General features: G+C 37.1%; 2 protein-coding genes across 2 annotated transcripts; both read right to left on the bottom strand.

The window, feature by feature from the left end:
• Positions 1-1,270: 1,270 nt before the first annotated feature.
• On the bottom strand, positions 1,271-4,026 carry LOC135689105 (uncharacterized). Its single transcript, XM_065206226.2, has one exon. It carries the CDS (start codon positions 3,379-3,381, stop codon positions 2,722-2,724), a length of 660 nt encoding a protein of 219 aa, XP_065062298.1. The 5' UTR covers positions 3,382-4,026; the 3' UTR covers positions 1,271-2,721.
• An 11,058-nt stretch (positions 4,027-15,084) lies between these two features.
• LOC148959548 (uncharacterized) lies at positions 15,085-19,825 on the bottom strand. The gene has a single exon (XM_089110126.1). The coding sequence runs from the start codon at positions 19,823-19,825 to the stop codon at positions 15,215-15,217; it is 4,611 nt and encodes a 1,536-aa protein (XP_088966252.1). The 3' UTR covers positions 15,085-15,214.
• Between the last annotated feature and the right edge of the window lie 2,948 nt (positions 19,826-22,773).

The raw sequence follows: 22,773 nt of genomic DNA, 5'->3' as shown, positions 1-22,773 counted from the left end.
CTGCTTTACTGTGCCTCGTCCTCAAAATGTGCACAAAAGACAAAATACTAATATTTTTGTTTATTGAAATCAAATTACAAGCCTTAAAGCTCCTGTCACAAATGTCTGAAAATATTTCTCTTTTTCTTTAGCTTGATCCAAATACTCTCGCAAAAACAGTCACGAGTCACAAATACGTAAGGGACCTCACACAAAGGCAATTGCTCGAACACACTGGGTCTGAGAATTCCATAAGCCATCCAGAGCATTTAAGAATGTTATCAGTGCTTTTCGGTGAAGATTGTTCTTGGAAACCACAACACTTGCAGTTAATGAAAAAGTAGTACACAGTTATTGCCCTATTTTTCTTAGTGCCCTAGTTTTTTCAATATTCTGCAGGCTCAACGGCGGTGCCATGGAGTGAGGACTGGGGGGAATGCGTCCCCCGCCCCTCCGTAGTTCTTGGCAGGATCGAATTTGTATTCGTCTAAATTCAATGCGAAAATTGTCGGGCAGAATCATTATCTTGGTGACGTATTGTTTTTGATGTAATCCTATAATTTGTAACTGTCTCTACGTAATGAAAAGTTAGTCATGGGCGTTTGTTAGTCATGGGCCATTGGTAAAATTGACATTTTATAAGGGCGTTTTCTGACAGTAGACAAGGGTTGCACCTTCCCACAGCCTTGTAGCTGGTGCCACCACTGCTCTTGCTACTTTAGTTATGTCCGATGAAAATTAACTATAGGAAAGCAAACAATTTGAATAGGAGCAACTTGTTGACTAAAAGTAAATAAAAACCTAATTCATAAATGTTGTTAACAAAAGAAGCATAGAAATGGACAAGTAGAGCAATTTGCACCTTTCCTGGCAGTAACTGCAAATTTTTCCGTGACTGGATTGTTATTTAGCTAGAGCTAAACAAAAAACTTTTATAGTTGAAACCTTATTGATTCAAGAAAATGTGTTTACAAAGATAATTGTTGCTTTGGCAACACAATGAAATTAATTTAAATTTGAAATCAAATGACAAAGGATTCTGTCCAATAGCGACCCGCTCCCCTCAACATCATCTCTCGGCAAGATTTATTTTGTATTTCTTTTAAAATCAATGAGAAAATGTTAAGGGAAAGATGATCTACTGGCGAAATACATTTTGTGACTTCGTCTTTCATTATGAAAAGGCTTTAACGAAAAGCTGGTAATTGGCGTTCTTAACTGCTAAAATTTATGTTCCCTTTTGGTAAAGGGCAGTAAAAATGGGAGTCCTAGATTTCTTTAACTAACCTCCCTCAAAAAACTAGTGGCTGGCACCGCCACTGATTCTGTTGTTAACACAAGTTTTAATTCTATTGTCAAGTTTAAAAAAGCGAAAAAGCGAAGAAATTCGATAAATTTTGCTAACCTTCAATTTTTAATTTTCTTATGAAAAATTAGATTATTTTGTTAATGAAATTTTAGAATCAGAAGTTGAAACTAGATTTGAATAACGTTTCGCTGAATAAAAGAAAAACCGTAAAGAACAAGAATTCTTATCTGTCAGAAAATTAACATTTCTACTATTTACCAATAACCAAAATCTACTACTTTTTTCTCGAACCTCTAATGAAGTGTTTAAGCAAATGTTAATAATAAAATATTCAATTTCGCTAAAACATATGTTATTGTTTATATTTTATGTGAATTAAACAGTGATGCTCGGTAGGGCCACCCGCAGTAGCGAAGGTGGTTCCTGGTGCTTCGAGAGACTTCATTTTCCATTAAGTTATTTTTTTCAGATAATTTTCCATTTGCTTTATGACAGCTGATGTAAGAGCTTGTGCGTCATTATTTTCCCATCGTCCTCTCCTGCAAATTATTTTTCACTTTCTTGAATGGGATACGGGTAAAAGAAAATTTTCAATTAGTTAGACAACCCTCTACCCTGGGTGCCAGACTCACTCTGTATCAAATAATAGAGAGTCTGGTTTAGTGCCCCCTCTCCTCGTTCTGGTGTGCTGATATTACTCAATCAGGAGCAAGTGTACATATTTCTGTACGTTCAAAGGTCACAGGGAAACAATAAACTTCATTGAAATAAACTCAGGTGTAAAACGTTGAGCAGAACACGACGTTCTCTTATTTTATAAAGAGCGAGTTTGGCAACCAAGGTAGCAACCCCCCGTCTTGGAGACAGGGAGCATGCGCATTGAAAGAAGTAAACATTACGCATGTTCTCTGACTCCAGGACGGAGGATTACCCCAGAGACTAGGGACTCGCCCTGGGAAAAGAGGGTCACTTCTCAAATCTGCCGACAAGGCGAGATTTTCCCAAACGAGCTTTAGCTACACCCTAATACCACCTTTTAATTTTTACTAGTGCATCTCATTTCCAAAACAAAGAAATAAGTGTTCTGGGATGGCTAAAAAAGTCGCCACATACACCAAAAAGAAAGCACAATACGAAAAACTATCTTTAAGCAAATACTTCATTATGTTCAGAATTTCGTATCCATGACTGTCTAAATGTCAGGCTTCTGTTGAAAAAACAGCATTCAACAATCTTGCACATCTAATATGTAAATTCCAGATAACAAATTTCATCAAAAAATTCCACCAGCTTACAAACAATACCAAATAAATCCTCATGAAACCAGAGCACGGCTTTCAAAATCCTTTGTTAAAACAGCAAAGCCTGAGATTCCCTTTTGAATTTCCTGTTACTTCTTTTCCATACCAAATAGTCATGTTCGAGTTGTTCGCTCAGCAATAAGATGCGTCGATAGTTTTTGACCTTTCTCTCAGCCGATTAGAGCGATATCCACGTTCTTTCTTTGAAGGTGTGCCGTTAATGACGTTGTCCAACCGAGCACCCTTTTCAATTAGAAACTGGGCTATCTCGAAATTTCCATTCTTAACCGCAATGTCCAAAGGGTACTCTCCAGTGTTGTTAGGAAAATTAACTTTAGCCCCTTCGTTGATTAAAATTTCTACTGATTCCGGAGTGCCGTACATAGCAGCAAAATGGATAGCTGCCATACCGTCTCCTTCGATCTCATTAATTCGAACATCTCTTCGTCTCAGCAATGTTTGTAGCTCAAGATAACTTCCTTCGCTAATGGCAGAGCGTATCATGGCGTATTGCACTTTGGAACTGCTGGCTGCTCGGTTCAAGCATCGCCGTACAGGCAATACATTTTTTTCATCAACGTGATTTTTATTCCCGATTACAGTTGATATCAGCATGTTCTCAAGACATTCTAAGTTATCTTCATCACTGCTTTTACGTTTTTCGCTGGCATCGGGTAACGATTTTCTCCTTCGTAAAATTCCATGTAACCTAGTGGGTGTCTCCTCTTCATCTTCAATATCTTCTATCTCAATTATGGGCGCGATTGATACATGTTTGCCAGTACTGTCCATATTCGGGCCTTTCTGGTTGTTCCCTCTGCTCTTGTTTGGCTATTTGTTTGTTTAGTTTATTTTGATATCAAAACCAGGTTTTAAAATGTGAGCCTCTCTTCGCAATTTATTCCTTGGCAGTCCATTTCACGAACTGCTGTGGTTATGTGCTGTGAACCAATACCAGAAACCGACACAAACTCCAGCTCAATACTCATTAAAAATGTCAACATCAAGATACGATTTATGCCCTCCTCAATACCGCTTTCTTGCGATCGTGCTTGTGAAGACAAAAGGCAACGTGATAAAAATAATCCAAATCAGTGATTATCTTTTCAAAAAGCTCATTCAATGAACTATAAAGCTTTTTGAATTGCAGTTCAAGAGCCTAGAACCAACCTCCAACTATCCTTTGAATATGCTTGATGGACAGGCTGTTACTTCGATGCAAATTTTTCTCCCTTTTTACATCAACCATAGGACCCACAAATTTCGCAGGAATCAGGCCTCTTGCTCAGCTGACTACTGCTTACCGTAGTAAAGTTTGAAGGAATTCTATTTACTAACTCCGCCTTTTATAAGATGCCTCAAAGGAATTTACAAAACCTTATTGCACTTTTGCTTTTTGATCTTAATTCCAATTTTCAAAAACTAAAGTCTTAACTCATATGTATAAAGACGCCCGAAGATTGGTATAACGGACTAACTTTTGTCTCTTTTTAAATCCAATGAATTCTGTTTAATGTCATTGGTTAGTGAGCACAATGTTATTAATAAAATTCTTTGAGGTAAAAACAATGCGATCTTTGTTGTAAACTGCTCGGGTACTAGCTCTAAGTTACGTCATCAGAGACTCTTCCTCACATATGATTACATAGTCGTGGGAAGGGATTAGAGTTGCTAGAGGTACCATACGGTCAGGCATGCCAGAAGTTTCCTGACAAATTTAATATACAGAATGAATGAGCCAATTCAGTTGGAAGAAGTAAGGTTGAAGCAGTAGAGAGCTACTGTACAATGAACCATAGGCGTACGGGGTGAGTTCAGGAAGAGGGGGCTGAAATTTTTTTGTCCGAAAAATGATAACGCCTAAAAATTTTAGGAGTATACTTTAACAGATGTGAGCTTCTAATATTAGTCAAGAAATGATAAAAATGCAAAGTAATTTGAATAATGTTAACTAATAAGCATTTTTAGAACTTCACACATCTTCATTTAAAATAAACGAATCTCTTTCACGACAGCGACCAAATATATAGATTATCTTATCGATATCTTTTCTTGAATATGATTTGCATCATTTTCAGCAGTTCGCTCACTTTTTTGCTTACCTGCCTATTCTTGTGATTATTGAACAGTTTGTGTTCCATTTCTAGAGAGTCAGAAACTGATAATTTATTTGTAGAAGAAGCAAACCTTTATGATGTTTTCTGTCGAAGGGTCCATAGAATAGAAAGAAATTTATAACTATCCGCAAATAATGTGCCGTGGATAGAAAAGGTTGAAAAACGCTAAATCAAGGTGTTCTTAACTGCGTTACGCTTCACGCATGCGTAACACAGTTTAGAGCACCTTGATTCAGCGTTTTTCAACCTTTTCTATCCACGGCACATTATTTGCGGATAGTTATTAATTTCTTTCAATTCTATGGACCAATTAAGTGAAATTAGAGAATTTTCACGCTAGTGTGTCGTGAAACAGTGGACGAAAACATCCAAGGTGCTTTAACGTCCAGATCTGTAAAGCTTTGCTCAAGTTTAAATAACTTTTGAACCTGAAGCTTTGCCGCTCATTTTAGACCGTCGAAGAATTTGCCAACAAGTTTCTACATGCGCTTTTAAGCCTAATTTGTACAATTGCTGAAGACCGAGTTTTGTAAAATTTAGCAAAAACTTCCTTTCGGACACCATTCAGTGCAAAATGACACAAACTAACATTTATTCGTGCTGACGAAAGTAAGATGTTTAATCAATTATGAGAGCATAATAGCCGCTTTCTTTTACTTCTTTGACAATCTTCTCAAGCACAAATTTGGCTGTTGCTGTTCTTTTCGCCTTTATGTGTTATTTTCACCCAATATATTTTTACCATATTCCAATACTTCTGAAAGCGCTCACCATTACGACCACTTGATTTTTACATCTCAGCTATTGTATCCAATGTTGAAAATGTAGTTTTTCTTGTACTTTTTGCTTTTAGAGAAGGCTCCTGCCCGAATTCTGCCCGAAAAAATCAGCTGCCCGAATCTAAGGGGGGCTTCAGCCCCCCAGCCCCCCTGTCCCGTACGCCTATGCAATGAACTAATGTTTATGTCTTTTTTTGGTGCAGACAATATTGAAAACCTGAAGATAATATCGATGCATATGGAATGTATAGCGACCAATATGAGTTGAAATATGAGTCACACTGTGTAATTTAAAAGCCATTACAAATTCCCGTAAATATACCAATTTATGAATAGTGTCGTCTGTTTTGCCACTTCAACAAAACAATGAGCATAGAGTGCCCAACTTTCATGCATTCGAACCAACAAGACACCAAAAGGAATGATCCGTTACTAATGGTAAATGAAATTGATAATATGCAAGAGCAGGTCCCTCGATTTTCGAAATAAATGCTCAAGGGTAATATTTTGAAAATTATCATTCCAATTTTGATAACAAGGTAGTCATTTTACAAAAGGGTTTGAGCCTGGGCCCCCTTGGTAGCAGAACCACAATTCCAAGCACGTATAAGGAAAACCAATCGCAGATGCGGAGAAGTGGAGAAGCACAGAAGCGGAGAAGCACAGAAGCGGAGGTTGCTCGAACTTTTGTGGTCCTGGTTCACTTTTAAAGCAAAAAAATACAATGTTCCTGTCTCTCTCTCTATTTCTTTGCACAATTTTGAATGCAGCTAGTATAGCATTTGCATCCTTAGGTTGGTTGTTAAAAAACTTTTTGTATACATGGCGTAGGCGCTCTTATAGCTGCAAAAATTTCCAACCACGTCATTCTTTATTATGGTTACCCCTCTGCATAGCAAACAGGAGCAAACTGCTGTGGGGTTATAGGGGCGGGGTGCTGCACCCCCAATTTTTGGCTCCCAGTATATCAGTCGTTCAATTCTGGAAATTTTGTTTACGTCGCATATTCATTGCTATCTTTTGCCGTAGCTTGGTTTTTGAATTAATGGTCTTTTTACCCCCATCTTGCCTCAATCTCCGCCCAGCTGGGAAAACAAAACAGAAACGAGGCAAGCTACAGCAACATAATTACATTTCTGTCTTTCGTCTTGAGCATAGAGTCTGAAGTATTGATCGACAGCGAAAGTATAAAGGTGTGTTTGATTCAAGAAGGAAATGAACACAGGGCATGGCCCCTCACTTTTTTGCAAAACAATATACTTTTTTCAAAATCTTTTGTTAGGATTCCTAAATTTTCCCTTGATCGCCCCCCCCCCCCCCACTTTACATCATGCTTCGGAGCCTGTGGAACACTGACCATCTTAGAAGCATCATAAATCAAAGCATGAAGGATATGCCATCTCGGAATACGTTGATGAGAACAATCAAGCATCATTTTCTTTTCCAAATGTATGAAACCCTCATCATACATTTATTAGGAGTTATGCCCCGAGATTCTCTTAAGGTTTTACTTTTACGGTCCGAAAGTATTGCACCTTTCGCCAGAAAGACCGTTATGTTAACTAAAGAGAGTTTAAATGGCTGTAACAAGTAACAGAAAGTTTTGAGCTGATAGTTCAAGCGGGAAATAATGGAACATTTTTAAAGGAATTATTGTTAAGATTAGAATTGCAAAAGAATTCGAATTTTTGCTGTTTCTGAGCAGTATCCATAATTACGAAAACCCGAAAATTGAGCTTTGATGATAGGTATACCTGTAAAATATTTCCAATAAAAAGGGTTTTCTTTGCATAAGCTTGAGGGATTTTGTTATGGTGAATTCAGAGATACTTTGTGTTTGGGTGTCTAAAAATGTTTAATTTCCTTACGGAGCAACCAAATCAAACTCAGAAAATAAAACTGGTGCTCTTTCATAAGATTACTATTTTTGTTGAGACATTGTAGTCTGTTTCTAAATTCCAAAATTTCCAAGCTGTGTTTTGTTGTTCCAATGTGATCAAAATGAGACTCTATTTCAATATTTATTTTAAATTGCTCTCTTTATAGCTAAGAGATTAAGAAAGTGAAGACTATTTTTCTTTCATAGAAAAAACAGGCCTTACAAACGTTTGCTTTTCGGAAACAAATGTTTATAGCCAACACCAGAAAAACAAGAGGCATATTTTGTTTGCTTTGAAAAACAGCCTGAGTCTGAAGGCCTAACACACTTAGTGACCCTTACTCGGGGTCCCCGATGATTTCAACCCTTGAGGCGATTTGCCCTAAAAATGATGTGCAGGCATGACACGCCCTTCCATCAAGCATGACACGCCCTTTTGTCGGGCATCGAAGCTTCAAACCCCCCTAATGAAAATAGTGAAGATTTGCCCCTAATAGCAGAAATAACCCAACAGCCTTTAAAACCCTTAGTACCCTATGCAATATTTAGCATTTCTGTAACCTTAACCAAATTTATCATAATAAATTGGAATAAACAAAACCGTGAAGCATCTTTAGATTAATGCAACTTAGAAATGAATGAACTCTATTGTGACGCTTCACCAGACCCTCAGCTTTTACTTTTCATTTTCACACAGTAGCAGACGAACTGATCTTAGTTATATTTCTTTACCTTTTTCCGGCGTCATTAATTAACTGCAGCTAGCACTTCTTTTGCGTCTAAAATCTATTGATTTGCTTTTAAATCCTACAGATCGTTGTTCTCTTGAAATAAAGAAAACTGACGGGTTCCCAACGTGGATCTCCAAAAATTTGAGCTCTATTTAAAACCCCCGATGCTCTAATACAGCTTGATTGTCTGAATTTAAAAGGACCCTCGAGATTTGTTGCTTTTGAAAGCTTTCTAGCCACATTGACAGTGCAGCATACTTGAGAGAATCAGGCACTGGGAAGGCAGCCTATACTGGTAGCTAACTAGAGTTAATTGTTGACATGCTACATCTGCAAAACAAGCTTCAAGATAAAGTGAGACAGTTACATGATTAAATGCATCTGTGGCCTATGCTATTAACGCCCCTATGCCATATGAAATATGCCATCTTACACGATCAGAGTTTGCTAAATTTGATGATCCGAATCTTCTTCCGTAAGACTTTATCAAAACGAAAGCCCTTTTGACACTTGCAAATACGACTTTGCAAAACGTATTGCAAAAACCTGGAATCTTCGGTAGCTATAACTATAGCTCTACTTACCTGTAAAAGTATTATAAGTAGAAGATGCCTCATTATTAGAGCTCTCTTTACTTGGGGCTAGAGGAACTCTTAAAAAATTCTATTAGAGCCACAGGGATAAAAGAGACTGCAAAAGCTACTTGAGAATGACCTGTGAACCCGCTGAAGCGATTCTATCGATCATTTTGAGAACCCAAAATTTAAGGCAGCAAAAAGTTGAAAATTTACTGGCGTCAATTTTTGCGGCTCTATTACCAAGAGTATCATTTTGATGTTCTGTAATCAACACGACAATTTCTCTGTTAATCATTACCTTTTTTATATTCATGAATGATACATCTTGTCGATTTAAAAGAATAAAAGCTATGTGACTATGGAACTCTGCAGATAAATACAAAATTTGGACAGAAGAGAATTCTATAAATAGTATTATCGCTAAACCAGAGGTATACATAGAGTTAGTAAATGATTGGCTTAAAGATTATTTGATGCTGATTTACAATGATGGACCGGTGTAGAAAGTTATCCAATTATGAATTGCTATTGATTGCAACCTGAAAAACTAGTGCATTAGCAATAAAAGCACAATTTCTGTTGTGTAGACAAGAGAGAACTCCTTATGGGAACTGCCAATTAACTGCATACGAAAAAGTGCAAGAAAGTTACAATAGGTACAAAGCCTCGTTTGGAGATCTTTTGCGATTTGACAGATCAACCAAATTACTTTTGATGAATATTCTGCAATTTGCGATCGAAATCTTCAAAACGCCAAATAGCTTAATGAGAAGTATTTTCAACTTATGACAGATGCTGGGCCTATACCACATGGGGAAAATTCTACCTTTGCTATTGTTTTTCGCACCTTTTTGTGCATGAGCCCCCATTGCTATTTTGATAGCACTACACCACTGATTACAGTCCTTTGGTATTTGTACAAGTAAAAAAAATTTATAAAATCAAATTGAAAAAGAATATCGAATACTTATGTGATGTTATAGTTTAACAGTAAGGGATATTTCCTAGCTTTGAAGAACAAAAAAGGTTTTGGATCAAGCTCTCAAATTTAAAATTGCCACTGAAATCAATTAACCTTGTTTAATTTTTTCACAGCTGTCCAATTTCTAACAATTTTTTACGGTTAACTAACAGTACTTAATAATATTTCATTTTGTTACGGTGGATTTTAATTAATTTCTCAATTCTATTTTCGGTTAACTAATTTTAATAAATCTTGTTTGCTGTTTAAACAGTTGGCTAATTTTAATAATTATTACTTACTTTTTATGGTTGACTATTTGCTAATAATTTTTTACTATTACTGTTATCCGCTGAGACCTAACGCTAGATCGAAAGGGCACACGAGACAAGACGCCATGTTTTCACACCGACCCTGATCTAATCACAGAATAGGAATTAGGCAGAAGGGGAACTCCTGCCTATCAGGTCAAGGCTGAAAAAAACTAGCGCATGCGTTAACTTCTACGAGGCTTAGAATGTATCTGTCGGGGAAATTTTAAAAAAGAATGAAAGTCAACTTTATTTGAGACGAAATGACCCATGATAGTGAACAAATTCAATTATGTATCATAATTAACTAAAGGGGAATTAAGGAATTCTATTGCTGACTCAGGCTTCAAAAACAACAAAGGAACCGACGAGAGTTACCCTTCTGCCTATTTCCTATTCTGTGATCTAATCTCCGAACACTAATTCGAGGCTAGTATAAAATGGTTTATGCCTAATTCACTACAATTACTAATATTGAAAATGGCTTCAAAAAAGCTAATTTTTCACAACATACAGACACTCCTCAGAATGAGCTGGTTTTTAAAAAAACTGTGCATCGATATTCTAGTCTAAGCGAGCAACTCCCATAACAGACACCTTAAAATAGGTGACAAACAATTTTTTTCAACATTTCTGTTTCGCCATGAAAACTTCGCAGGAGTCCGAGGAGTGACCTGCATGGCTTTTTTAAAAAGCGTGTTGCATGGTTCTTCAAACAGGATGCTTTGCTTTGCATTTTCAGCAAGAAGTGTGACGTCACATTTCAAGCAAGATGCTTTGCCTTTTTCACAAAAACATTTTATCTGAGAAACATATCGGCGTAAGGGGCTTGCAGGTAAATAATTATGGAACCTTCGTTATATGAATAAACGATCGCAAAATGTCTCTCCTAAAAAAATTGCCAATAGATGCAGGCGGTAAAACTTGGTAAAATTCATTATGCTATCTATAGAATTTATGAAATACCTAAGAATATCGAAATGCATCATGGCACCGTAGAGGCTTATTTCCATTGATAATTATCTGTATTGGGATTCTACAGCCAACTTACATTGAAAAATTTAGAGCTACCGCAAATACTTTTGGCTTATATTATCTCAACGAAATAGACGAGAACATCAAATAACAGCATAAACATGTTTCTATATCTAAATTGCTTGTTCCACATATACTTACTAGGAATTCATCCTAAGACCACTAGAACACTGTTTTGTAAGCTATTTAAGATGCAAGATTGATTTGCTGGTAATAATATTTAGAAAGATATTGTTCATTCTTTAATTTTTTTATCGGGAACTAATATGTTCACCAAAAAGTTATTCTTATCTTGATAGTTATTCTTAAAATGTTGTCTCTAACCATATCTTTGAATTCAGCATGGCGCCAATAAGTAATGCTAAAAGTGATTAAAAGTTACGCTATCAAACTATAAGGCAATATTATGAAAAGCCACGAACACGCAACAGTGAAGAGAATTTGGTCCACTCCAACTGCTTTTTTTCAAACTCGATGGAAGTTTAAATCATAAAAGTAAAGGCCACTGATCATTTTAAGCCTTGGAAACATTCTGGTAATTGACCAGAAGTCGCTTTACTGAAAGCATGAAAAATGCACGGTCAGCAAAATTTCGACATTCGAATTTTTCAAACCTGGCGATACCATCAAAAAAGCTTGTAACGTGGACGTGACTTCTGGTTTTCTGCCAGAAGGTTCCCAAGGCTAAATTGTTTAAACCTTAAAAATTTCGGTCAGGCTGGTTGGTAGATGATTATGCAAAATTCCCTGTCTATAGATATCTATTCTTTAGAATCATGTAGTGAATCTGCAGCATTTATTATGATTTCTTCTTGAGAACATCATAAGTGTTGATTTCATTATTTCTTTCTATTGAATGCACCTAAGACTGTAAGTGACTAGGAATAATAGTACGACTGTACGTAGTGTGATAAATCCATTAAGAAACTGAATTTGTTGATTGTTAGGGCTCTTGGTGGTTAGTAGAGCCAAAAAAGATATCCTAAAATTCAAAGTTCAAAAATCCTCCAAGTTCATTGTCTTTTACAGGCATGTCTATAAAACTGGTCCCTTCAGGTATTACCCTCCAAGCAAAAAACTTAAGACTATCAGTTTTGGTAAATGTATGTTTTTCGAGTTCGAGTTTTGTATATATAAGTTGAGCAAAACAAAGATAAATAATTCATCCAGTGTCCTTAGATTCCCCTTAAAAGTACCAAATGATTCCACTGTTCAAAGAGAATGGATTCTATATTTGTACTCAAGTACGGAATTCGTTTGATTTTTTATGCACCTATTCTTTATAAATTTTTAATATTTGTAGCTGCAAAGATTGGTTTTGAAGACTCGGTCAATTCTGTATGTGAGTCGGTCCAACTTTTCGTGACACCTGAAGGCAGAATGAAACATTCGACAATTTCGAAATACTTTGCTTTGTTAATTTTGAAACATGAAATAATTGCAAGATATCATCATGAAATATGAAATAATGCCATCCCCCCTTAAAGGGCCTCACCCATCCGCATCAAACCTGTTCACATAACAAGAATTGTTTACAGCTTTTGGTTTGAAAGAGAATGGGACAGCTACTGCCAGGTACAAAACACTTCAAAGTTGTACGCATGTTTACTTTGCATACAAATTTAGACAAATTTGTGCACGTTATCTATGTATGAGCTCTGCCAATGTCCTGGCGGGTGCACTTGAATTCCAATATTACATACTTGCTTGTCCATAGAATCACAAATTTATCCCTTTCACTGACTATCAATTTGTAATTTAGACCCCTATTACTCACATTCTGCTGTTCTTCAATCTGTAAAAGTCACTCTTTTATGGAAAATCACTGATGGTTTAGAGAAATTCTAATTTCTCAAGAGAAATGTTATACAAGTACAGAGTTTCAGTAGACCTGCGAAAAAATTCAGTCTAACTCCCTTTTCTCCAATTTTTTTTAAGGGCAGCCCTTATCTGATCACAAAATGGAATAAGATTTGAAAATTTATGACTAATTTGTGAATGCAAGAGCCTTAGAAGCCAGTGTAAAAATAACTAAGTAACAATAACAATAGCTTGACCTTTGCATGCCCATGTCTCAAAATTGCATTAATAACTTTGTTTGGTAACTAGTAAAGACCTCCTGTGTATAGAAATAAAGTAGAGTCAGGCCCAGCATCAAGACATAGGCTGGAATTAGTAACGGTTGAAGATCTGGCAGGTAGTCATTTTTCAAAAACGTTTTTGCTTCAGAATAAGTACCCACCCCAGAAAGCTAGTGTGCAATGGCAAGACTGTGACAAAAGCTCACTAACAAAGGTTTTGGTTTAAATAATGCAATATATGAATATGTCACTAGGTAACCTGCATCATAATGCAAAAAGACTGTCTTGTATCTTTTTTCTGAGGATTATTCACTCTTTAATTTGTTCTGGATCATTAAGCATGCCATTAAACTTTACAGATCTTCTTTTATAACATACTTAACCAATACTGTATTTTACAAAGTCTAGTAGGGTATTTATAGGCCAGGAGAGACGTGAAATAAAGACACTAAAACTGTAAACTTGATATGCTGTGTAGTGATTAGGCTGAAACGACAAGTCGAAAACTCTTCTGTTTTCAGTTAGACCGCAAGAAAGAATGATGTTTTCTTAACAGTCATACTTTGCATACAGGATTTCCAGAAAAACAACTCAATTACCCGTGTTGACCAAACTTCCTTTCTGGAAATCTAATTCGATTTGGCCTAACACATTTGGGCCTGCTTATTGCACCTCTTCTTACGTTTATTTCTACAGTAATTAAACAAAAGCTAAACAACTTCTATAACTAAGGAAATAAAATGGCATTGCGATTCACATTGCGATTTAAATATCAGTTGTGGATCTATTCCATCAAACCTTGTTTCCTGCCACTGCCACTGCACCCACCCGGAACTTAATTGATAGACAGCCTCGATTTTATAGAACAAATAAAAAGTTCGTAAATGGCAGGAGGAAAACCAAGTAAGGGTTGTAATCTGCTTTTTTCAAAAAAAAACCCATGATGAGCCTGGGATGGCCAGTCTAGCAAAACAAAAGAAAAATCTAAAAGATCTGTACCTCTAGATGTAGCCAAGGTGACTTTTTGTTGGGTGTATAATCAGCAAGACAATCTGGTGGAAAGGAACACACAAACAATCAATTACTACAGATGATGACAAAATTTTCAATCTATACTGTCTAGATCTAGAACTCAACAGGAAAGTTAGCCTGATAACCAGACCCCGATTTCACTATTTACTTTGAAATCGGGGTCTGGTTATCAGGCTACAGGAAAGTGCACTCGCTGTAATATTTTTCAATCACAGTAAAAAGGTTCTTATTAGGACAATAATACGTGTTATGACGGCTATTTTTTCCAAAAATGACGCTTTTAAGATCGTGTATCACTGCCATTTCAAAATGCACAGGCCAAGCATGGTCATGCTCATGCGGCCATGGCCCCTGGATCTGGTTGCCTAGCTTGTTTCTTGCACATGCATCAGACTGGAATATTTGCTAAATACACATCAACATCTAATATTTTCGAAACAAAATCAAAACATTTTTTTGTTTTTGTCCTCAAAATTTCACACCAATGTTCTTTTTGGTGTGCAGGTTAGGGATTCAATTTAAGCCTGATTTCCACTAGGTGAATTCTTTCGCGCTCAGCTGTATGGTTTGGCTCAGCTGTATTAGACAGGTCATTTGCTGGAAAAATTAGGCCTTTTTTCCTGTCAAGGTTTTCTCTTCGGATTCCTTGCCAAGAAACATTTTGGAAAAGATTAAGACTTGGGGCATGTTGAAATTTGCCGAAAAATTCAAAATGGCGGAATTTTTCAAAATGGCGGACTTTTTACACTGTTTTGGCCATAATGCACCGATTTAATCTTCTAAGAAAAGCATTACTTGGCATCAAAGTGTCCTATTACGTCATAAACATGTTTGTTGCCATGAATGATCATCAAAAATTCAAAATGGTGCTCTTAAGGAGGTAGAACTAAAAAGAAATCAACAATTTTGGCGCTTCGCTCCATACCAACAAAGTTACTGTGGTCAGAAACCTTATAAAAGATAAACAAATGTAACGACAGAGTCCCACAAGTAAGGATAGGGCTCTATGAAATAAAAAAATCCAATTTCACATAATGAAATGGCAAAAAATCATACCGAAATTTGAAAAATTTGAAGGTTTTATTATAGTCCAACTCAATCATAAATTTAAATGCTGAAAACTAAAATTCATCCTCACTTCCATCTGAGTCAGCATCGAAGTCATATTCACTATTATCTGTGCTTTCTGCTTCACTGTTTTGACTTCCACCAACAACTTCTGCTCCATCATCACTACTCTCAGTGTCCGACTGGTTGTTATTTGGGGGAAACTGGCTGCACGTATACCAAATTGGGACTATCCCCGTTTCCTCTTCTTTCCATCCCCATGCTTCAGTTAATGGAGGATAGTTAATCATCTGCTGTGTGCATTGATGCCATATGTAAGCCTGGAGACAACTTCGCTTTAAATGTTGGGTTGTACTGTTCTCATCAGGAATTATTCCCAAACTTGACTTGACTTTCTGCCTTTCGTACATTCGAATTCTTGTGTCAACATGGCATTCACCTTTGTTGCCTCCGTACATGACAGTTCGAAAGAACTCTTTTGCACAAGACAAAAATCCGATGGAAGCCAGAGTGGAACCAAAATTGTTCAGCAGGTTAAGGCATTTCAATTTTACCATCTTTTTCCATGGCTTTAATTTTCCAATTCCAAATGGAAAAGACGTCGTATCACAACCAGTGATGCTGTGGTATGCTGGCAAAATAGCACAAGCTTCTGTGCCGATATTTACACAAATTGACTCGATATTTATGAATCTTTCATGTCCTATCTTCATTTGCCACTTCTGTTCAAAAACCCGTGTTGGAAAGGCATGAACCATTAACACTAAGACATCAGTGTCTGTAGCATGTACGATCACAGGTGCATCTAATTTATCTGCCTCTAGGATCAAGCGGGTATCAGCTTCACGGTGGTTGCTGTCTTCAAGTTCTGTGAAGTTATCATTAGAAATTAGCCATGTCTTTTCATTTTCTGTTATTTGAAGTGGTATTTTGAACATGCCTTTGTGGTTTTTGGCGTAATTTACCAAGAAACGTATTAGCTCTGTTTTATTCTCTGCGTTGTGGAGGAAAGTGTCCCAATCCTTTCGTGGTGGCATACTTTGCTCTTGACTTGTAATGAACACTCTTTTGCCAGAGTGCCCGCGGCGACGCTGGGTAAGTTGTTTTGTTGTCTCCTGTGTGTAATTATCGAATATCACAGCAATTGAATGTGCTTGATAAGAGGCTGCAGGTGTGCAGAATCTGAAGTATGCCTTTGCGTACTCTCCCCAAGTAGGTTTACTTTTGATTGACCTTACTGCAGCCATGCCGTCAACTAACCATGCTGCTTTAGACAAAGGTGTTTGCACTTCTGCTAAAGATTCTTCTATCAGAAAATTTCGTAATGCAGCTTTGCAGCCTTGTCTGAGATCACTGTCAGGTGATGCTAAAGCTAGTGGAACAGTTGTAAGAGGATAAGAGTGTGCGTCTCTTGGACTTGTAGCCTTACCAACGAGTGATCCAAAGGCTTGCCTGTCCTCCTTGAGAATGCTTATGGCTTTGGGAATCTTTTTTGCCCGCTCCATGCCAGTTTTGATCCTAGGATTTTTTATTGATGCAAATATACTAACCCTATTTTCCTTGGCTTTGAGTCTTTCGTCAATAAACTCAGCATACATTGCTTCTCCTACTGCAGATGAATTCAGAAGTCCCTCAATGACCGATGGCTCGATTTCGGCTCCAGTTTTGAAATGTCTTGCAGGACCATCTAGGAATGGATCAAAATACTTATCAAGCTGCAAAACAAGACCTTCGATCATTGCCTCGTGCTTCTTTATCGCACCAATAGTTGTTTCTTTGTGAACGGACTGCGTCAAAACATCAAATCGTTCTTTCAGTTTGGCTCGAACAGTAGCCATGAAATGACTGGTCTTTACAAAGGTATCAACAGCCTTCTCATTGGTGCTAAATCCACCTTGCATTGGACCCCCTCTGACTTTTACCTCTCTGTTAATGGTTGTTTCGGTTATCAAGTCACCATGGATAGTCGAGTATGGTTTGCCAGAGACTGAACCACCAAAGCCATTAACCAGAAGGTCATTCCATGCTCCTTCTTGCTTTGATCTAATATCCTGCAGCTTGACATGTTGAAATGTAAGATAACGGGCATAGTTTTGATGCCCAAATGCAAAACACTTTGGCAACAAAACACGCTCTGCTGCTAAATGGCGCTCAATTGTATTTTCTCTTACAGCACTGACGAAGCATAGCATAGCCGAGACATCGCGAATGTATTGCATCATCATTTGAGCTTGTGTGCCAAAGACATCTGTTAAATTGTTTATCATCTGTTTGAATTCTGGTGAATTAGTTATTGACTTTAAATTGGCGGTTGATTGGACAAGTCTCAAATTTACAATTTGCCTTTTGAATCCTGGAGTGAATACACCTTTGTTGAGAACACCCTTCATTCGATAGCGAAGCAAGGCTTCAAAAGCCTGTTTGTGTAGCCTTATGCTTCTATGGTAATGCCTTCCCTCCATTGCTTGATCAGCAGACCCTTGAGCTATTACATCGGCTTCTATCCACCATTCCTTGAGTCCGAGACAAGAATACTTCTTTCCAAGGATCTTCAAATTGACCATTATCGTGTGGAAGCCGCCCAAGAAGGTAATGATTTGATCGTATTTCCCTTGGTTTAGCCATTGAATGATAAGAACTTTTGAATGAATTGCTTGATCTGCATGAAGAAAAATATGATCTATTTCTAGCTGATCAAGCATCTTCTGAATCATGTCCATATACCATTTGACGACGTTATCATGTGGAGGAAGAGGAATAACAGGAAGATATTCTAGTTTGCACCTTCTTGTAGTGCAATCTGTTACAGCTTTCATGAAGTTTGTCCATGATCCAACTGGCTGGAGAGCATCAGTGTCTAATTCAGGCTGTATTTCTAGAAGCATCTCTTTACTTACAGCTCCACACAATACCCAAGCTACATCACGATAAAATGCTTCTTCGATTAGCGGTGAATCTTTGAATTTGTCTTCAAAATCAGGCATTGCTGGAGGGTCTGCCCGTTTCTTTGGAATAACATATGAACCAAAATCTTTCTTTCCGTGGTGTAATAGATCTACGCATGGTTCATATAAACGTGTCCCTTTATCACCAGGAAATGATGGTTGGAAAATCGTTCCCGTGGTGTGGTGCGTCGTCTGTGACCCAGTCAAAGTTTGCTGTCGGCCATCAGAATTATCAAAAGTAATGTGAACTGCTCTACCTTTTACAAATCCTGGTGGAAGCATCTGAGCATGCTCCATTGTTACCGCTTCGGCCCAAGAATTGCTAAGCAACCTGACGTCATTGTAAGATATTCCAATACCACCACAGTGCAATAGTCTTGATGTCTCCTTACTTCCGGTTAATCTGTTAACGGTCAAGCCCATCGCAATGTTTAAAGGTGACCTGCCGTGTAATGTCAGTGCTTCCCATCCCTGAGCAAGACTGGATATTTTTTGATTCAAGTCCTTGGGTACACTGACAATCCCATTTTGATTGATAGGCCATTTGTCATTCAACGACAGAGCAATTGCATTGAAAATACACTCTAGCGGGAAAAAAGTCTCCAAAGACTCACAAAGCTCTTCAGTTGTTGGTGGCCAGGTAAGTGGATGTCTGTTTGCCAGTTTTCTTCTTACAAGTCTGGCAAAAGCCTTGGTTAGATCAACTTCTCTCAAACCATGACCCTTCAATGCAGCCTCGACATAGGTAACAGGTCCAACTGTGTTGGAATGCAGGACTTGTTTCTTTTGACCAACTTTAGAAAAGGCAATTTCATCTGGAAAGGTTTGCTCAATATGTGTCTTCAGATACTTTGTTTGCCTTATAGGTGGTTCGCTTAGACCAAAGTCAGAACTGATCTCTGCAAAGTCTTTTAACAGCTCAGTCATGAGAAAGGATTCTTTATCTTGAATCACCCTTCGCCTAATCATCTCATCAAAGTACCCCATAACTTTCCGTTCCTGCTCCGCGTTATATGCCAATGTCTCCTTCTTGTCATACGAATAAGAAAATGACGCATAACATTTCTTATGATAATAGACATCTGCTGCAAAAACATCATAGGAGGCACCATTTAGTAAGATGTCAATTCTCTTAGCTGCTTCATAATGGCGATCTTGCTCATCTAACAACTTCTTGGCAACCAAGGTTTTCAACTTTAGTGCTGCTTTTTCTTCCGAACAGCGTGCCAATCCCCCATCATTGTATGGAAGTGCATCGTCACTCGAACGTTCGTTGCAAATCAAACAAGATTTTTCAGTTCTTTTTTCTCGTAAAAGCTTGGTTCTCTTCTTCCTACTTGTGGAGACTAATGATTCGTCATCGCTATAACTTTTACGTGATTCTTGATCATCACATAAGGCATCATTTTCCTCGAGCTTTGCCGACTGCAACTGTTTTGTCTTCAGCCTGCTTCTGAAAGAAACTGCGCATCCTTTATGAGTGTACAATGTCTCAGTGAAACATTGGGGAAGCCTCAATGATGCCTCACGAAATGCCTTGTAAGGTTGTTCAATACAAACTCGCTTGTCGATTTTTGACCAAAGACGAGCATTCTTCTGAATGGTATCAAAAGCTATTGACTGGATAGCCTTTTTTTCCTTGTCATCAATAAGCAAATCGCATAAAATACACCGATTAATTCCAGGACCATCGAATTGCAGGTAGGGATTTGCCGACATAATTCCAATGCTGCAATAACCATACAGTGTTTAACAGTTTAATTTCAACACAGCAAAGTTGTCTTCCATTCCTTTAAAATGTCTCAGCATCTTCTATTATCAAGCCCTCTTAGTAAAGCTAAGAAAATCACAGAGAATATTGTCGACCACTTTCAACTACATAGTACCCTTGAATGTATCCTTTGGTCTTCAAATCACATCTTTTCACGAGGAAAACTCATCCAAACTTCACAGATAAATTCTGAAGCTACTCAGTCGAAAGATACTATCTCATTGCCGGTTACATTTCAAAAGCTCAAGTTGCATTTGTGGTTATCAAAATAGTGCAATTTAGTCTAAGTTTAACTACTTATATCAACAACTTCAAAGGTGGGAATGTAATTTATACCTTTGTTTATAAACGTCAAAATAGTTAATGTCAACATTTGGGAGAGCATGAAATGACCTAAAAACATGGGCATGAATTCCTGAGGTGACTTACTATCCCGTGTATCCTGCGTTTATCGTATAAAAATATATGACCACAGTAACTTTGTTAGTATGGAGCGAAGCGCCAAAATTGTTGATTTCTTTTTAGTTCTACCTCCTTAAGAGCACCATTTTGAATTTTTGATGATCATTCATGGCAACAAACATGTTTATGACGTAATAGGACACTTTGATGTCAAGTAATGCTTTTCTTAGAAGATTAAATCGGTGCATTATGGCCAAAACAGTGTAAAAAGTCCGCCATTTTGAAAAATTCCGCCATTTTGAACTTTTCGGCAAATTTCAACATGCCCCAAGTCTTAATCTTTTCCAAAATGTTTCTTGGCAAGGAATCTGAAGAGAAAACCTTGACAGGAAAAAAGGCCTAATTTTTCCAGCAAATGACCTGTCTATATTAACTTCCTTGTTAGGCTCAAGCAAACCACAGGACTGAAGTTTTGTCTGTAGTGTTAGCATTATCTTCTGTTTACACTGAAGTTAGCAAAGAACTGGCAATTTAGGCAGAGTAGACATTTTAGCTTAATAGACAGAGTCTTATTCCAGGAAAAAGCATTAGAAAACCACACATATTTTCAATACATTTGCCAGAAGATTATCCTTACTTTTCTTGTTATGTAAATTTTCTGCGGCTGTTTATCCTTGATCTTTCTTAAAATTACAGTACTGAGATTAAATCTCCAATAATTGTCTAGGTTTCATATTTATTGAAACATTTACTTCAATTTCTGTCAGCTATTTTATCCAATATGCTGTTCTGTAAGGATTTATACGGGTAATAATTGAAATATCTCTTGACTAGACAAAGGTTTTTTCTGCTTGTGAAATTCTGAAGATCTAATCTTTTTTAAAAATTTGCTGACACCAGCTGAAATAGTACCCTTTTTTTAAAATCCTAGGTCCTTGGATTGTGACAGGTTTTACCCTTCTCTCAGTGAATTTATGGACATGCATGATATGCATTTTCCCCATACTAGTGCACCCGCCCGGGCCAATGTTGTCACTTTCATCGGTTAGACAGCTGTATCTTCAGTGGTGCAGAGACATGAAGGGGAGCGTCTTTGGATGTGAAACAAGCCTACCTCAACAATATAAACCACTGATTTGTCCAAACAACTTTAATTTATTCAAATACTCCATTATGTTTTTATCCAATCAGAGCTCAAAATCGATTTGTTGTAAGGGACGGATTAAACATTATTTGAAAACTATCTACAGGCCTCTCTGATTATGTTTGAGAGAAAAAGTAAATCCGAGACTAGGGACATTTTCAAAGGAATTCAATATCTAGATGGGCTGGGTTATCCCTGAAAAACAAATGAAGTCAGAGTTTCCTAATCAAATACATTAAAAAGCGAAAAGTAAGCTTCGGCATGTTGTTTATGTGGGGTAAATATTGAATGGTTTCAAAGTTCGTATGTGGTCAGGTGAACTTATGTTTTGGCCTATTGATTGTTTTGTTGTCACTTGTAAAATGAAACAAAAGCAAAAGAAGAGCTATGTTGTAGCAATATTTACAAATTTTACAAGTATTGCAAAGCCAAATGAATGTTTGTTTTTCCAACCAAATTAATGGTCTTGCTTTTTCCGACAAATAAATTTCTCAAAACCACAAACAAAGTGTTTGCTGTCATTAAAGTTTCTGTGCCGATCTATTCTAAAAGCCCAACGACGAAAATGAGAGTTATTCACAAGCATTGACTGTCCAAAGATTGATGGCATACAGACAAGCAATGATAACTAGACTAGGCTACAATAAAATCGAAAACTTTCGGACAGAAAACTTTGCCAAATAACTTTGGACAAATAACTTCTCCAGGCAATTTCGAGAACTTAAGACAAAACTTTCGGACGAACATAAGTTGCATGTAACAGTCAGAAACAAAACAATACGATGACAAGAATCCAATGAAGCCAAATAGAATTTAGAATGTAAATTGTATTTAAAAATTATTTTATGCAACGCACTGTACTCTGCAGGGGAAAATATTTACATGTGCACGAAATAAAAATTAATTTATATGAGATAACATTTTGTTAAATGTAGGGCTTAGAATCACTTCATTAGAAATATGACGCCCGAGTATAAAAATAATTAACCTATACCTAAGCCTAAAAATAACGTCAAAAGTTAACCTATACCTAAGCCTAAAAAACAAAGTTATATTTAAGCTGTGGTAGGGAAAACCAGTGGTATAATTCTATCAAAATAACAAAGGGAACTCTTGCACAAAATGTTTGGTAAAATAATAGCAAAAGTTGAAATTTGCCAATTTTCGGTACAGCAAAAATAAAGGTACGAAAATAAAATCATTCTACAACGAACGACCGATGTACTGAAATGTAGCTGGATTTCTACATCTGGTTTAATAGCCATTGTTCAAATTGCCAGAGCAATTTTTTAGAAATATTAAAGAAATTATACAAAACATGTACTTGAAAAGAAAACACAGAAATAAAAG

The sequence above is a fragment of the Rhopilema esculentum genome, chromosome 9 (genome assembly GCF_057945365.1).
Source record: "Rhopilema esculentum isolate cy_ngs chromosome 9, ASM5794536v1, whole genome shotgun sequence".
Classification (NCBI taxonomy): Eukaryota; Metazoa; Cnidaria; class Scyphozoa; order Rhizostomeae; family Rhizostomatidae; genus Rhopilema; species Rhopilema esculentum.
This window is presented reverse-complemented; position numbering and strand designations above follow the sequence as displayed.

Coding starts and splice junctions, on each gene's coding strand:
- LOC135689105 (XM_065206226.2), bottom strand. CDS start 3,381: ATGGACAGTACTGGCAAACATGTATCAATCGCGCCCATAATTGAGATA.
- LOC148959548 (XM_089110126.1), bottom strand. CDS start 19,825: ATGTCGGCAAATCCCTACCTGCAATTCGATGGTCCTGGAATTAATCGG.